The following is a 16,787-nucleotide window of genomic DNA, read 5'->3' as shown; positions in this document are numbered from 1 at the left end:
TGAGAAATAGAGATCTAGTGAAACGAAACAATTAAAATAATCAGAGAGACAGAAGAGAGAGTTAGAGCGTGGAACACAAAGTATAGGAGAGTAGCGAAAAGAGAAAGTATTTATCTTAACTAAATTGAGGATCTCAAGGTTCCCAATTAAATAAATGCAACATTTGTCAAGCACGAAGCTTCTTCAATTTTCGAGTTCAATCTTTTATTGCACCACCTTGGTTGGCTGCTGAGCGTTGTAAGCCATGTCCTGCGCGTCCTGTGATAATATGTGGGCAGGCACTTCGGCCAAGCCTTCGACGAATCCATCCAAAGCACGTGACCAGCCGGCGCTATAGCTATCATGATGCGATGGCACTTCCACAATTGTCTTCTTCTGCGACAGCAGTTTCTTTAGCGAGATGATGACGGCCAGTAGTAGTGCAATCTTCGACACAATCAGAGCCTTACCGGCCAGCAAGAAGAGTCCTTTCAACAAAAGAGCTCCCACCATTCCCGTTTTTGCAGCCATCATCATCATCAGTGGGCCCATGTTCTTCATCTTGCCGCGTCCCTCTTCCAGGGCCTCAATTGGACGCACAGAGAATCCAATGTTGACGCTGCCTTTCGGCTCACTGCTCATGACGAAATCGGCATTATCCGAGAATTTATAGCGCAGCGAGCGAGAGCGTACGAATCGCCACAATTTATTGGCTATAAGTAATCCGTAAGATTCCTCATCCGAATCCATGGCACGTGCCAGCAAAAGTTCATCTTCAGGATCGTCTGGCACATCGGGAATATCTCTGTGAATTGTACAATTTATAGAGGCTTAATTTTCTAACCAATTCATACTGCCCATTCACCTATTGCGTGAGACTCTGAAATTTTCGCTAAGATCAATGTTGGATTTCTTTAACAGACGATCCATAAAGACAATGGTTTTGAGCATCGTGCACGAATGATTGTCATTTTGAATGCACCTCTCGTTCAACTTGATCATTATCTGCTCATCATTTCGATGGCCATAATCGCTGTTTATCTGTGGATTAAAAACAATAAAAGTCAACCAATTAGACGAAGGTCTTTAAAAAAGCAACAGTGTTTTTTCGCGATAAGAATATTATTTTTTTTTGTTGGCTTCTTAAGTCGACTAGTCGGTGACCTTCTTTAAGTTCAGTATCAACAAAAGGATGACACTTTAAAATTATAGCTCACGGGCAGTGTTCAGACATTTGTGAGGTTGGCCATTGATCCCGGTCTCGCGGTCAATGCAAAAAGAAATATCCGCTTCGCTTGAATTCGTGTGTAATTTTTCACTCTTATCGTTGACACTTTATTCTTTTCTTTTTTATTGCGAGAACTTTCGTTTGACCTTACCGAGTTGTCGCTGCCACCCAGAGTGGGTGTGGCATGTGCCGCCGTCATGACGATGGTCATCCCCAGTAGCGTATAAATAGTAAATGTTTGCATTTTGTTGGTCGTTGCTTCTGCAGCACTCTCGATAAGTTGATTAGTTGCGTTGTCTTGTGGAACGCGTTTGTTATTGAAAGCACTAAGATAATTTCTGTTTCACAATGGCATGAATATCCTGGCACACACACACAAACACAAGCTGGAAAAACACTTCAACACACAACGTCCGCGTCGTCGCTTTTCCGTCTACGCTCTGCACAGATGTCACGTCGACTGTTCTGCTGCTGCTGTTGACATCGTCGTCTTATAAGAAAACCTAATGCGAATTTTCCGCCAACGTTTTCGATTTTATATGAAAAGCGGCTAAAAGCGCCACAAACACAATACAGGCCTCTGCTTCTGCTGCTGCCGCTGCCGCTGTCGACGTTTGTTTTTGCAGCGTCTCCGTCGACGTCAGCTGGCCAATTTACTTTGAATCAAACTGGTCCCACATAGTGGGCCTAAGAGCATCCAGCACACAGCTTGCAGCTTGTTCAGCAAGTTTAAGGAAATTCTGGAAAAAAAAACGTTTGTGGCCTTGTCTTTGAGCCAACATCACAACAGTCGACCAATTGGCTTTGGCTTTTGTTTATGTTGACGACAAGTTCTGTTGCGTTTTCTGGCTTTGCTTTTGTCTCTACGAAAACAAAGCCGCTGAAAGTAAACAACAGACCCAATTCCCAACAATAACAACAACAAAAACAGCAGCCGACCAAATTTCCCACACACTCTGCAATGCAGCAAGGGCGGAGGAGGCGGAGCGTCGATATTACCAGCGACTACGACTCACATTCAAACATGAAAAACTTTTTAGTTGCTCCAATTAAGAGAAGCCTGTTTGACAGACACGCATCAGACATATATTAAGAGGTACAGTGGCTCGATGATTGTAAAATCTCTCAAAGGGAAAGTCGCTAAAATATATCCTGCGGAAATCGTAAAAAAAAAAAATGTTTGTACATTGCAATTTTAAATAAATGGAAAGTTGGTCATTATTTTAAAAAACTATTAAATTAAATTTGATAATATGTCCACTACAGCAATAACTATAAACATTAAACATTGTTTAACAATTTAAAGTGGTGTTTGTAACAAGTGCCGTTATTTCGCATATTACAAACCAATTTAGCTCAGCTTTTGCTTGTCGTTGCATGTTCAATTCAATTTTCACATGCAAATTGTTAGTTCACTTAAATGCAAAATAGGGCCTTTATGTTGCCTTTAGTTGGCCCAGTAAATCAAATCATTTGGAATAGCAAGGCAAGTGCAAGTTATTTTGGCCACAATTGGCCACAAGAGCTACTCGAATTTTGCGAAGCAAACCGAAGTAGGCTAACATGAGTGGTTGCTGTGGCAGCCACAAACGGTGCTGGCTGCAAAATGTGGCACGCCACGAAAGCGGCAAAACCGCTACTTCGATATCCAACCATAAACCGTTGGCTACACTCGTATTTGTGCCTGCGTCTGTTCGTTTGTTGCATTGCGTTTGTCCGAAATCAAGTCACACACACCAAAATCAAAACCATCTTGTCCCCGTTCCCGTTCTCGCTATCGCTTGGTTACTTGGCTATTTGCTCGCCAGAGTCATAACAGTTTCTCATGTGCTCTGCCACTGGGTCTGCCGCTGGTGCAGCTTTCTTTCGGAAAATGTGGTCCAGTCGGATAGTCTAAGTCTGGCGCTGTCGTCAACACTTTTTAAGCTGTCGCCATCGCCATCGCCATCGCCATCGCCATGGCCATGGCCAGGACAGGCAGCAGCGCTGCTGTTTTGGCATTGACTTTGAACTGCCAACACTACTGTATTCGCAACGAGGTCTTATCTGAGAATACACCGACTTCAAATTATAAGCAAGCGAAGATAATCTCTACAATCTACATTCTCTTTCCGGTCGACACTTTAAAATGCCTATATGGCAAAGAATAGAAAATGCTAGTGAAATTAACTGTTGCATATTCCATGTGTATTTTCGGGTAACTGTTGTAGCAACCCTCGTTGAAGAAAAGCAAGATTGAACACGCCAGGCCACTTTTCCTTTGCATTGGCTGTCAATTTCTCGCCTCGGCATTTCATTGCCTTAATTAAAAGCTGCATTTTATTTGTAGCAAACTTCAAAGGCAAGCAAAAGTAGCATAATGCAGAATTTGGTAAAAAAAAAAATAATGAAAAAAAATCACATTGAGAAGTGAAACTCGTGCTGTTAATTAGCAACAAACCCCTTCGACAAATCAAAATGCTGCCAGCTCCCCCTTTTTCTGCATCAAATTTTGAAGACATTTACTTTGAACTTAACATTGAGCTTTTATTTACAGTTAGTGTAATAAATATGCTTATAGGAATGCAATAACAAAAGCGCGAGCCTGACACGAACTGTCTCGACCTGCCACGACCATCATCATTTAACTCTTCTGCTCCGTCGCAGGCGCGGCAGCAATGTCCTTGCCTGTATTGCGGCCATAGTAACCGTTGTATGCTGCTTCCTGGGCATCGCCAAAGCTAATCGAGTTGCCACCCACTTGCGGCTGAGGCTGGCCCACATTGCTCTTGCTGTAGTAGTCGCTGTACGGCTTGGCAAACGATGGGCCCTGGTTGTAATAGGGTCCGGGACCGCCATGTCCGCCCTCATAGTGCTCGTGATGATGATAGTAGGTGGCAGCGCCTACGCCCTGGGGCGTGTATTCTGGGAATGTGTTCTTGTTGCCAAAGAGGCCAGACAGTCCTCCACCAAAGGCACCGCCCACACCACCTGGCGGGCGGCAGAGCTTGAAGTAGGCAAAGAGACCGGGCAGAATGATGGCAGCCAGACCGAGAATCTTCTTTAGACCAGCAATGCCCAGAATGAAGGGCAGGAAGAGCAGAAGCTTCAGCTTGAAGATCTTCAGCACCAGAAGCAGAGGAATAATCATCTTCTTTAGCTTCTTGCGAGCTACAAGTAAAATGTAAAATTATTAGTCTTCGTTCCATGCATTGTTAAGCACTTTTGTACTTACAGAAGTGTCCGGCACGCTTGTTCTCAATGACATCCAGTTCATCATCAATGTCATTGCCAATGAAGCGTGCCTCATAGCGACCGGCCTCAGTCAGCTCCTCTGGCCATTCCACCTCCAAGGCAGTGGACTTGATAAAGCTGCAGGGAGACAGACACAAAAGAGCCAGAAAAGAAACCGTGTCAAAAATGAAAATTGTCATATTTTATGCGGAAGTGTGTGAATAATTTAGAGGCTCACTCCCCCAAACAATTAAGCGACCCACATTAATTCTCTTGACCCACGCGCCAGGAAACTCAAAATCATTTGCCTAATTGCGACAGAGTTAATGCTTCAACTTACCGCTCGGCACGACGTAGGGCGTATTTCACCAGCAAATTCCAGTCATCGTCCTCAGAACGCGGCTCCTCGGAGTACTCGAAGGGCTCCTGCAGCAGCGAACGCTGTTGAGTCTCGGGCAGACGCACAACACGAGCAAAGTCCGATAGACTATAGAAAATGATTAGATATTTAATAAATAAATAAATTTAAAGTCATATTCTCTTACCGATACTGATCCTTATAGAAAATCTCATCGAACGTATTGAGGGCCTGTGTCTTAAAACATTCGGAGAGATCTCCGCCCAAGCAGTTACTGTTGGTGCGCGCCAAGTAGGGATCATTGTCGTTGCCCAGCCCAAAGATGCTCAATATGGATGACCGTCCTCGCTCCTCTCCCAATCCCGGTTGACCTTGTTGCTGCTGTGGCGATTGCTGGAACTGCAACGTCTGCTGTTGTTGCTGCGGTTGCGGTGCATAGATCTGCTGTATGTTGTTGGACGACTGCTGGTCCGGTAGACGTAGACCGTCGCCGGCAACGAGGCCGGTGCCGCAACAGGCAATAGCGATAACGGTTAACAAGGCAAACGCTCTCATTGCGATGGCTGCAATAGAGAAAATTGTAGACACGTTCGTTTAGCTGCCAATCCGAATGGGAGATCAAACAAAATCAACATAAAAAACACAAGCAACACAACAAAAATTTAAAAACGATTTTCGGTTAATTGGCGCTCAACTGTAGTAAAACGGCGTCAATCGTGGTGTTTTCTCTGCGATTGGTGTCTCGGCTCTGAAGACACGCTTCAACATGCAAACGACTCTCAACACGAGTCACAGCAACTGAGCGTGGATGTTGGTAACGTTATGAATGAGTATGAATATGAGTAAGAGTATGAGTTTGAGTTTGTGTGTGCCTCTGTGGATTTTGGCAACTTTTACGCTCCGCTCATTGTTTACTTAGTTTATTGGCTAAGCTGATTGGCTTTAAGCAGATATGGGCTCGCCACACAACTGACATACATTAAAAGCAGCTGCAGTATGGCCATTGTCAATGCTAAAGCTCAAGCTTTCGCAACGCAACAGTTGCTAGCTGGCTAGCTGCCCGCCTCCTCGTTTGTGGCCATCTGCAATTATTTGTTATTTGTGTGGACACGTAATAACTCTCACTTTCTGGTTAACAGCAGCGTTTACTGCTAAAACTCACAGTTTGCTCCAAACTGTTTTTCTGTAGACGAGCTTTTTTTGTTGTGCAGCTTTGGCGCCGAAATTCAACCAAAACCAAAAAACTCAGTTGGCTACCCAAAGTGAAATGCAATGGAACCGGTTTAAAGCCGCTTAACCCTTTGGCCGCAATGAGGCGGCAAAAGCAAAAACACGTAATTGAAATTGTGTTAAATGCATAAAAAGCAAAGCTAATCTACTATAAAAAAGGTTTCACAGTCTCTCACTCTCATATGGTGTGGTCCCTATTGTCCCTTTTTTTGCGTTGAGGCTTGACTAATGCGATGCTGTCAGTTTAGTCGATGGTACTAAAACTCAATAGAGTGTTTTGGGTATTTGGGTCAATTGGCTGCGTCGTGTGTCCGGTTGAAATTTGAGCAAAACTATATTTAAACATTTGAAACATTTGATTTTTATATGGCTGCTCTCTTAGAATATATTTTTAAGATACGTGAGTGGCAGTTTAGGGTTTTCTATTCGCTACAACGCACAATTTCTAGTATTGCTGCATTTATCGGCTTCACAGCCACTATTTGTTATTGTGTTGTTGATATTGTTGTTGAGAAAAGTTGTTGTGCACAGCGGGAAAAGCACAATTGGATTTTATTTTCTAGAAACGAGTACATGGGAACGCCCCAGGCTATGCTCCAAACAACGCATTATGGCAAGTGTTTATGTTTATGGAAAATATGCTGGCGCTTGAAAGTCGGCAATAAAATGGAAATATTTAATTTAAATGCAAAAAATTCCGTAGCAGCCTCAAAGTATACGATATTGACTGTTGGCTGACCACGGCAATGACCCTTGTTTACATAGGGCAAAATAATACCATTCAATTCACTCGAATTATTCAAATGAATGTGTTTGCCTTTAAATGGAAATTAATTGCTTTCATTTGAAATGATTCTGTTGAAAACAGACTCGCGTAACTTGGGTTTTAATCGATTGGGATCGATTGCAAAATTATCACTATTGTTAACGTTTTTGGATTTGTTTAGCTTTCAAATTAGCATTGACCATTGAAGGTCAATGAAATGTGGATGAGCCAACGAAGGAATTGCCTAATATGTGTATGCATATAAATATATGCAAATTTATGTTGTTGACCAATTAATTTAAAATCATTACTCCATATTCCGAAATATATGTAATTATACGAGTGTGTAATAATTTGTCTATATATGCCATTTCGTTACAGCTTACTTCACTTTTAATGTACGAACTTTTCTTATATCACTTTTCTTTTGTGCATATTACACAACACGTCGCACTTCATTTCACATTACTCTGTTTGAACTTTTGCGTTATTTATTTACCTTTTGTTGCTTCCTATAAATGCTTGAGGTGTGTGTGTGTTGTGTATATCCTTAACGTCTCACTTAAGACGACTTTGTCTTCAGCTGTCTTACAAGCGACTGTGTCTCTGCTGCTGGCCGGCAAAGATTTTATATGAAATGCGAGAAGTGCCGAGAAAGAGTGGCAGGCAAAAACGTTGTTTTTGTTGTGCCCCAAGCCAACGCACAAAACAAAACAAAACAAACTCAAGCTCAACAGACAATGCCCAAGCCAAACCAAGACCTAGCCAGATCAGAGTTGTAGCTCCAGCCCACAACGGCGATGATGATGACGATGATGATGATTGCTGAGAGGCACTCGCGTGTCGTTCGATCGACGTCAACATGCTCACGATTGCGGTAGGTTGGGGTTGGCCAAGCAAACGATGTAGGTCTGTGGGCTGCGGCGTCAACGACTTGTTTGCGCGTCCGGCTGGCTGGCTGGCTAGCTGGCGAGCCGAACTTCAGAGCGCCTTGAGAAAATCCCAAAAATTATTGTGGCGCACGTCGAGGCCTTGAGTTAAATTCGAGTTTGATTTAAAGAGCCAACGACGTGGATGAGTCATATATACTGAGTACTGTGGATCAGCGGGAAAACGTACGTCACTGGGGCTGCATGAGATTATGTAACGCAAAACACAGAGGTAATAATCACTTTTACTGTTCAACTGAACTGGTTTGCAAAATCACCCACGAAAGCGTAGATGTGTTTTGTTCAAGCATTAAAGTCATGGCAAAATGTTAACAAACTGTTTTTTTCTGCAGAAACTCAAGCGTAGCATCCGCGGTGCCGGATCAGCTCGATACATAGTTTTGTTTTTGTGTGCTACCAGCATCACAATTGCCACCACCTGATTATGCCACATGCTGCTGCTGATGCTGCTGCAGTCAAAGTGTACTCCATTTTCATGGAAAATCCCCGAAATGTCGAAATGCAAAGCGCCGCACAAGCACAACTTAATTTTGGAAATTCCCTGTGGTTACGTTTTACTTGTTGTAGTTGTAGTGTTGTAGTTGTAGTGTTGCAGTTGCACTGAAAAGTATCATATATAGAGAATCCAATGCTGTTGCCATTGCCGTTGCCGTTGCCGAGTGGAAATTACCAAGTTTTCCCCCGTTTCAGTTTGGAGGGTTGCGTCTAGAGCGAATAATAAAAAAAGCGAAAACCCCTGCTTACAAAAACCGTAATTACCATGTGCAACAGAAGTTGGCATCTGCAAAGTCAAAATGATTATGTGGGTTGCACAAATGTGACAGTTGCAATTGCAATCCAATTAACGACTTCTCCCATTTGTCCAACTGCTAAATGGCAAGCTCAAGATTACAGAGAGAGAGGAGCATTCGTATTAACAGAGCGTGTGAGTTCAGTTAGTGTGAAGCAAGACAACCCTTTCAGCGGTATGATTGGGTCGGAAAACTTTTAAAGCGGAAATACCCAGCTGACAGCTATACAAAAGTATACGCAAAGTACTTAAAAGCCAATGAAAACGAGTTCGAGCGCAACCGCGGAAAAACTTTGGAAACGTGCTCAAGATAAGGAAATTTTATATTGAAAAGGATTTAAGAAAATGAAACTCAGGTTATGTAGACTTAGATGTATAATTTAATTAAACTTTAATGGTTATTTAGGATCTTACGCAGCTTTAAGCATTTCTGCTGACTAATGCGATAACAATAATAAATAGATAAATAAATACGTAAATAATAAAACAAATAAATAAATAAATTAGGTATATTAAGTAACTCAGCTAAATGGCTAACATAACAGGCTAATGCTGATGCCTGTTAATTAAACTATTTAACACAATTTTCTATTTACAGCACACTAATTAAAGTCCCAACACAAGAAACGCCTCCAATCGACCGCTGACAGCTGTCTCTGGAACGCTTGATGAACATATTTATAGACATACACATACAACATATACGAGCATGTATGTATATGTATGTGTATACCTATTTATATATGGCTAGACTATCTTAAGTTAAATTTGCATAATTACAGCTCCAGGCATTAACACCTGATGTGCGCTGACGTGACTTTAGCGAACTTTTCTTTGCCTTTGCCTTTGCCCTACGCCAATTTGCGAGCTTGAACCAATTTGTTGATGTCGTTGTAGGTGGAGAGCATTGCTGGGTTCTCGAAATCTTTAAATTCCTTGCATTTCACAAACGACTGCTCGCAGTCGACGCCATCCTGGCCATCCTTCGCAGCTCGCATATACTTGAAGAAGCGCAAGATATCCGGATTATCCGAGGTCGGCTTACGCAACTCGTTCAGTTCTCTGGAAATTGATGGCAAGTTCCGAAATAAATCAATGTTTTCTTTTCGCCTAGCACTTTTGCATACTTTTAGGCGTCCTTTGGTACTCACCGACTTAGCTGCGCAGAGACAAGATTACTGTACGGTGCATACTTTGCGGGATTCGCATACATCAGGCAAATGAGCTTCTCACGACAGCTTTCGCTCTCCGAGTTGAGCTTGAGCTGTGCAAATACCGAATCCAGTCGCGACAACAGCGGACTGTAGAAGGGATCGTAGTTGGACAGCAGCAGCGATGAATTCGGCACCTTTTGGAAGCTCTGGAATGTGTTCATGTTCGCCGGCGAAGGTGGCTTCTTGGCCATGCCAGGTGCAGCGTTGCCAAGGCTAGAAGAACCGCCTGACAAGCTTTGCGAATTCTTAAACGAGGCCGCGCCCAAACTCTGTATTGCACTGGCATAGGTATCCTGCATTTGCTGTTGTCCGCCGTATCGCGACAGTGTTTGCTGGCTCACCGAGTTGGTGTTGAAGGGCGTGAATTGTGGCTGCTGCTGGGAGGCCTCTGAAATATAGTAGTTGGAAGTGATTGAGCAACACGGTCATTGCCTTTGGCTACACTAGGTACACTAACCCGCATTGTATTCGTAGCCCACATTCGTTTTGCTGTCGTCGGCTAAACTGAATTTGCTGTCATCATCAAAGTTGGCGCTGTTGTCCCTGAAATCCAATTCCTGTGGCGGATCCATGGGTCGAACAAAAAGCGGAATGGAACTGGACGAGCCCGAGGTGATGCCTATTAATTAAATGAGTAGATGTAGCAGCAGTCGATAGAAAGAAAGCTCTAACTTACCCTTGCCAATCAGTCGACTCACGCTCCCTATGATTGTTGGCAAAAACAAGGCAAACAGCAGACTCTTCAGCACCTGCAATCCCATGTAAAGAGGCCACATAAGCTTCTTTAGGCCTGCAGAGAAATGAATTCATTAGCAAGAACCATCGAATCAAATATGTTCGTACGCTTACCAGAGAAAAACAAAAGCCTCGCACTTTGCATTGCTCGAGGTATGTTTAGCTCAACGTTGGCATCGTCCAGCACACTTCGTTCTACTCGTTGTAACTTCTCAGTTTCGGCTTTCGTATGATTTTTTTGCAGTGCCAGCACCAAGCCAGGCATTGGCTCATATTTACCCTGTGTAAAAAACTGTTCCACATACTCCATAAGCAAGTCCTCCAAGCCTTGCAGCTCATTGCGCAGCCCAATGGATGTGCCGTTATTGCTCTGCTCTTGTTGTTGTTGGCCTACAGGTATTTTGGCTGATCTCTTAACCGGTTTCACAGTGCTTGTTGCAACGGTTGTTGTTATTGTGGCTGCCGCTGCCCTTTTTGTTGGCTTTGTACTGGTTTTGCTCACCTCGCTGTGTTCTGCCCTTTGCGTGTAATCTTTGCGCTTCATTGCAACGGCCAGGCGCAAATCGCTTTCACTCTCGACCGGCTGAAAGACTCGGTATTGACCGGATTTGGTGAACACATTGCGAGAGATGAATTCTGGGCTGATGTCAATGGGCAATATGGGCAGAAATGTGTTGTCATCGTTACGCGCTTCGCCTGTCATCGTTGTCAGTGGTTGGCTGAAGGATGTGTCGCTAGTTGCCATAATCCTTGTTGAGTTTGTTGCTGCCGTTGTCGTTGTCGTTGCATGCCCCATCTGGCAAAGTAACAGCAATAGACTGCATAACAACGGACTGCATCTTCGTTTTCTGTGCGTGTTTGTTTTTAATTTGGGCTGACGCCTGCCATTCCCATCGCCTTCGCGTTTGTTTGCTTTACTTAACATTTTCATTAACTTTTTTGTGATGTTGTTGTGTGTCTTGGTCTTGCTATTGTTGCTGCTTTTGTTTTTCTTTAGCGCGTCGCTGCTGCAATTGCATGCCACAATTTCACTGGTTTCGTTTGCTACAATGCTGCACGTTCTGCTCGTCACTGAAAATGAATCCAAAACGTTTAAATTATTTTGCTGCTTATTTCATTCTTACATCCCACATCGATGCTGCTAGAATGAGCAATTACCCACTGTGTGCTGTGGTTCACCCGTGAATAAATAATTGTACAGCACGTGCGTGACAGCATGCCAATTGTGACCTTCGTTAGACGCTCCGCTCCCAAAACTCAGAGCAGACCTCTGCCACACCACGCACGCGCTAATCAACTTGTCTATCTCCAGCTTAAAACATTTGCCATTCAACGAGGCTCGCACTCGAAATTCCCCCACATCTCTTGCTCTTTACACCTTCCTGTTCAATTTTAAAGCCATGTGAACGCTGCGTTTTGTTAGGCCTTAAACAAGCAATGCACGTCGTCGACTTTTTATTTGTCTTTTCCAGCCGAAGGTTTCTGACACACAACCAGCGAGCAGACAGACGGACGAACTCATACTTGTATCCAGACCGAACAGCTCTCTGAGCGAAAAGTGAAAATGTACACAGTTTGTTTATATTTGCACGCCAAGCATTTCGGTTAAGCTGCAGAGAGCGTCGTATTTGCCGCTTGCCTCTTGCCACTTGCTGTTTGCTGTTTGCCGTCTGCAGTTAGCGTTAGCGCCTCCAACGCATATATCACGATATATTCATGTGGAATTTTCACTTTCATTTTCACAAATGGCGCTTATGGGATGCATAATAATCAAATACTTCAAACATATATTACAAAATCGGAGCAAATCGCTCGAAGACTTTAAATATCTTAGGCTCGTTTATCATTTAATTCATTTATTATGCTCGATTTACTGGGAACTTTTAATTCCTTGCAGATGTTTATTAGACTAAGTTATTATTAGATACCTCTATTGTAGTAATCCCTAGTTACCCTACTATTAACTATTTACAAGATGAACATTGCTTTGCTGTATGTGCAGCTTAAAGATCTTCGACGTGCTTTGCTTTCAGTTTCCCAACTTATTATCTCTAATAGCTAAATACAAATGTATACAAAATGTGGGAAAATAAATCCCCTCCTACACAAAATAGTCATGTGTCACAGGCAAAGTTGAATTCATTTGTCGTTGCAAACATTATTGCATTTGCAGCTTCAACTTAAACCAAAAAAAAATGTTTAGTTTTCCCCAAAACACATTTCAGATGGCGCCTAAGCAGCTTTAGTTTCCCTTCTAACCTTCAACGTTCTATTCTTAACCTTAATTATTCAAAGTCTGCACGTTTCAAGGTACTGGTAATGTAGAGCGCGCTACTGCGTGTACATGCAAATGAGCTGCCACTAATAAAACTAGAAATTCCAACAATAATTTTGGGTGGCAGAACACAAGCTAACGAGCGATTATCACGCTGTACTCGTATGAGCCGTCGAGAATATCTTCCTCTCTCTCTCCCTCTCTTTCTCTTTCAGGGCCACCTGACTGCAACTTTTTAATTTGTGCTCCGACACTTTTCATGCTCTAATATTTAAAACGCCCCCTGCTAACATAGTATGTTCTGTGGTATTATAACTATGATCGCGCAGACATCAAGCAAACTTACTTGGTGTGTGTGTTGTTGCAGAGTTATCTGCTTGGTTGGTATTTAATCAGTTTTGTTTTTGCTCTTACTTTTAGTGCGAAGCCTGAGCTCATCTCGATTTTGTTCTTCTTCTGCCTGGCAGCGTAAGTTTCTCAATTAATTCATGAAACTTTTTGAAACTTCTGACAGCCACTGCTCAGTTGCTCTAATGCAAATTGATGGAATTGGAGCATAAGTCGCGTCATAGTCGTCGCATATGAATGTCATTAATTTTATATAAGAGAGCACAAAGGGCTAAAGTCTAAGAGCATTGAGTTTCAGGTTTTAAGAGGGCTAATAAGCTTTGCTGTCACCATTTGCGACACGCTCAGGCACAGTTGACGGTAATAGCACAAAGTACAAAAGTTGGACAATACCACAGACCAACAAACAGCAAACAACAGCAGGAACAAGTTTGGATAACCAGTTGGTCATAAACAGGCCTTTGGTAGCCGCATTTGCCTCGGCCACAACATGTCTGCTGGATGGTGACATAACTGTTAACAATGTACCCAAAAGTGGCCAAGAACCGGCAAGCAAGCAATTGAAATAACTAAGTGAATTGGACTTGTAACCTGCAGAACAATGACCTAGCTAAGTCATTAGCATTAATATAAAAAGAAATACGAATATTTCGAGCCTCTAATCTTGCATCAGAAATATACAAATTGCCAATAATGAGAAATATTAAAATCAATACCCAATTTTCAACAATAGCTAACTCACAAAATTTCTGGTTAAAAAAATGTTACTGCCGTAATAGCAAAATAATTATTATTACGACCCATACAAACATAATTAGAATATAGACACCTAAATTTTCGATGAGAAATATATAATATAAGGTGGCAACATTTAAAGAAAGAGCATTAATGAACTCAACTCAACAACAAAAGTTCTGGAGAAAAAAATTCACTGCCGTTAAATAATTACTTACTAACATATTTACGACTGTCTTTTTAATACAATAAACTAAAGTACACTGAGTTATAGTGAGTTATCTAAAAACAGAAATATATGTAAAAATAGCCAATGATTGAATTTTCTGAGAATAATGGAAATTTGTATAGCCAATACACAGAAATTCTGCCTAAACTAATGTTGTTGACCGTAGAATCAACACAATTCTTATTAACATATTTTCATCTAACATTCAAATGAACGTAATCAGAGTAAACACAATATGCATTCTGCTTAAAGAAATGTTGCTGCTTTAAGCATAGACTTAACCCAATGCTTATTAAAATATTTACACCTAACACGGTTGAGAAAGGTTCTTTGGTAATACTCGGCGTATGCTTCATTTATTTTATGCTATATCAATTTCCTGGTCACGTCGCCCCTTGTTTGTGTGTAATGCAATTTCACTGTGCGTCAAGTGAAATGTTGTTTTCGCCAATTAGTTACCAATTTGGCCTGCAGCACGGGGCCATTAAGCACTGATTGTTTTTTTCCTTTTATTTTTTTTGTTGTTTTTGGTTGGAATTTTCTGTTTGGGGCGTCGTCCCGGACGGCTGCCAATCAAACAGAGTGATTTGTATGCGTGCTGGAGCTTGTGTTTGTGTTTTGCAATCGCTGATATCACATCGAAAACAGTCAAGTATTTGATGCTGTATTTCGGTTGGCATTAGTGAGTTTTAGAAAGTTACATCTACATACGCGGCGTCGTGTGCGGTCATTAAATGCCATCAATTTCGTACTGCAGACTGTAAAGTCAAATGAAATGCTTTGCCTCCAAATGAGCTGGCGACAAATTATGCAATCGGTGTTTATGCGATGCGCACTCACGATGTGCCTAGCGAGGTAATTTGATCAAATTACATTTGCAGACAATTCAATTCCATGCTCAAAAGAGCGTCACATAAATATTTTTGCTTGACGTTAACTTTGTTAAAAGGCCGTTGGCCTTGAGAGTCGCCTTAAATCTCAGTAGAGGCTAAGGCTAAGAAATCGACCAAGTTTATAAAGTACAGATGGTAAACATGCTTAAGTATTGTACATGCATATCCACATGACCTGCATCTGTCGGAAGCGCGCTCAAACTCGTGGTAATGACAGTAGCTGTGGCTGTAGCAGTTGCAGTGGCAACTTTGAAAGTTGTTGCATCTGCTCATTTCCAGTCGGCAGTCCATCCTCGAAGCGAGAGTTGAAAATCCGCACAGACATTTATGCGTTAATATGTGTAAAATGAAAGTACGATGTTCGAACTGACTGTGAGTTGTACTTTAAGATGTGCCACTCATCATAGTAAGCTAACATATAGTATATACATTTCACCAGCCCGCGCACCACATTTATACGGCTGACTGAGCCAGCTCAGTGCGACAGTTACAGTTACAGCTACAGTTTTTGAAATCAATAGTCTGTGAAATATTCCCTATTAATTATGGATGTAGGTGCAGCAGCCTGGAAAGCACAATATTGTTATACTTAAGCTAACAAAAACAAAACACGATGAGTGTGTGTCTGTCTCTCTGGCGACTTTCTTACAGGCAAAATTGAATGACGCATACGAGCATACGAAAATTTCACGAAAAGAAAGTGTCAAATGAATTTGATAGCTGCTCGATTCTCCTTAAAAACTGTGAATTGAGGTAGGCCATCTGTTAAACGTTAAATGCTTATATAACAGCGTGTCTTCAACATCTTATTACTGCGCGCTCCATAGCTGACTTAATAAGCGGCAGCAACTCAACTCCGACCCCATCAACACGTTGGCTTTCATATTAAATTGAACAGTAAGCGTAAGCGGGAGAGAGAGAGAGAGGCGAAAGAGCGGATAGAAAGGGAGAGTGAATGAGAGGCTTTAACGCATAGAAATGGAAATGTTAACAATTGTCTGAATTTTCGTTACGTTGTTATTATTATCATTATTGGTGTTATTACGGTTATGTGTGATATTTGTTAATGATTATCAGCGACGAGCGTAAAATTTCATAAATGCGTCGCATTACAACAACCTCCTCATCTTATTATGTACAGTCGTAATGTTTTATGACCCCAAAATGTTGCATTCAATATGATGAACATATATCTTTAATGAACATTTCGGTTTACCTGTTATATAATGGCAATCAGTTGAACGTACTGCATCTCTTCGAAAATTGAATTTTGGTGAACATTTTATTGCGTGAACTTTTTGCGGAATTCCGTTTGATGAAAAGAATTTTTATCAATTTACCGATTTGCGTAATGTATCGACAACTTTCGTTTTATTTATTCGACGCTGTGTTTCTTGTTTGGAAATTGAAATTGCAATTCGATTTTTTTTTATTTCTTTTTCGTTTTTCGTATTTTTGGTTGCTTTGGTGAAATGCACTGGCCGAGTGAACAACCAACAACCAACAACTACTGACCAATTGACTCAGAGAGAAGCCCGACGAAAACCCGTTCACTTCACGGCAGTTTAATTGAATAAATCACTTGCGTCTCACTGTCAATGCAATTGTTGCGTTTTGTTTTCACTTCAGATCAAATTCAAAGCCCGCTTTAATCCATTGAAGCATATGGCAATGATTTTGTACAAATTTTGTCGCTTATTTTAATCGGTTCACTGTATTTCAATGTGTGTGTGTGTTTCATTTGATTTTATGTGCTTTCGAAAAATTTCATTCGCGTTAGCGGCAGGCAGCCTCCGATTTGCGATTGCGACTGCGGCTGCGACTGCGACTGACGTGTAGCTCGC

General features: G+C 41.8%; 3 protein-coding genes across 4 annotated transcripts; all 3 read right to left on the bottom strand.

The window, feature by feature from the left end:
- Positions 1-178: 178 nt before the first annotated feature.
- On the bottom strand, positions 179-1,713 carry LOC132786573 (uncharacterized). Its single transcript, XM_060793131.1, has 3 exons — positions 1,359-1,713; positions 845-1,020; positions 179-784 (listed from the first exon to the last, which is right to left on the bottom strand). The coding sequence occupies exons 1-3, from the start codon at positions 1,449-1,451 to the stop codon at positions 205-207; spliced, it is 849 nt and encodes a 282-aa protein (XP_060649114.1). The 5' UTR covers positions 1,452-1,713; the 3' UTR covers positions 179-204.
- Positions 1,714-3,713: 2,000 nt separating this feature from the next.
- LOC132785644 (uncharacterized) lies at positions 3,714-7,377 on the bottom strand. 2 transcript variants are annotated; one of them, XM_060791837.1, is made up of 5 exons: positions 7,274-7,377; positions 4,966-5,341; positions 4,761-4,907; positions 4,422-4,558; positions 3,714-4,357 (listed from the first exon to the last, which is right to left on the bottom strand). In XM_060791837.1, exons 2-5 carry the CDS (start codon positions 5,331-5,333, stop codon positions 3,831-3,833), a joined length of 1,179 nt encoding a protein of 392 aa, XP_060647820.1. In that variant the 5' UTR covers positions 5,334-5,341; positions 7,274-7,377; the 3' UTR covers positions 3,714-3,830. The 2 variants fall into 2 exon arrangements, with proteins under 2 accessions (XP_060647820.1, XP_060647821.1); XM_060791838.1 differs by having other exon boundaries at positions 4,966-5,376; positions 7,274-7,366.
- A 1,506-nt stretch (positions 7,378-8,883) lies between these two features.
- On the bottom strand, positions 8,884-16,787 carry LOC132786967 (uncharacterized). Its single transcript, XM_060793773.1, has 6 exons — positions 16,160-16,787; positions 10,578-11,534; positions 10,405-10,518; positions 10,186-10,347; positions 9,666-10,116; positions 8,884-9,576 (listed from the first exon to the last, which is right to left on the bottom strand). Exons 2-6 carry the CDS (start codon positions 11,392-11,394, stop codon positions 9,366-9,368), a joined length of 1,755 nt encoding a protein of 584 aa, XP_060649756.1. The 5' UTR covers positions 11,395-11,534; positions 16,160-16,787; the 3' UTR covers positions 8,884-9,365.

The sequence above is a fragment of the Drosophila nasuta genome, chromosome 2R, assembly GCF_023558535.2.
Source record: "Drosophila nasuta strain 15112-1781.00 chromosome 2R, ASM2355853v1, whole genome shotgun sequence".
Lineage (NCBI taxonomy): Eukaryota > Metazoa > Arthropoda > Insecta > Diptera > Drosophilidae > Drosophila > Drosophila nasuta.
Note: the sequence above shows the minus strand (reverse complement) of the source record. Positions and strands in the feature narration are given on the sequence as shown.

Coding starts and splice junctions, on each gene's coding strand:
- LOC132786573 (XM_060793131.1), bottom strand. CDS start 1,451: ATGCAAACATTTACTATTTATACGCTACTGGGGATGACCATCGTCATG. Junction 1,021..1,358: donor TGGGTGGCAGCGACAACTCG/GTAAGGTCAAAC, acceptor TTTAATCCACAG/ATAAACAGCGATTATGGCCA. Junction 785..844: donor TTCAGAGTCTCACGCAATAG/GTGAATGGGCAG, acceptor TACAATTCACAG/AGATATTCCCGATGTGCCAG.
- LOC132785644 (XM_060791837.1), bottom strand. CDS start 5,333: ATGAGAGCGTTTGCCTTGTTAACCGTTATCGCTATTGCCTGTTGCGGC. Junction 4,559..4,760: donor GCCCTACGTCGTGCCGAGCG/GTAAGTTGAAGC, acceptor GTCTCCCTGCAG/CTTTATCAAGTCCACTGCCT. Junction 4,358..4,421: donor CAAGCGTGCCGGACACTTCT/GTAAGTACAAAA, acceptor TTTTACTTGTAG/CTCGCAAGAAGCTAAAGAAG.
- LOC132786967 (XM_060793773.1), bottom strand. CDS start 11,394: ATGAAAATGTTAAGTAAAGCAAACAAACGCGAAGGCGATGGGAATGGC. Junction 10,519..10,577: donor GAGGCTTTTGTTTTTCTCTG/GTAAGCGTACGA, acceptor ATTTCTCTGCAG/GCCTAAAGAAGCTTATGTGG. Junction 10,348..10,404: donor GAGTCGACTGATTGGCAAGG/GTAAGTTAGAGC, acceptor TTTAATTAATAG/GCATCACCTCGGGCTCGTCC.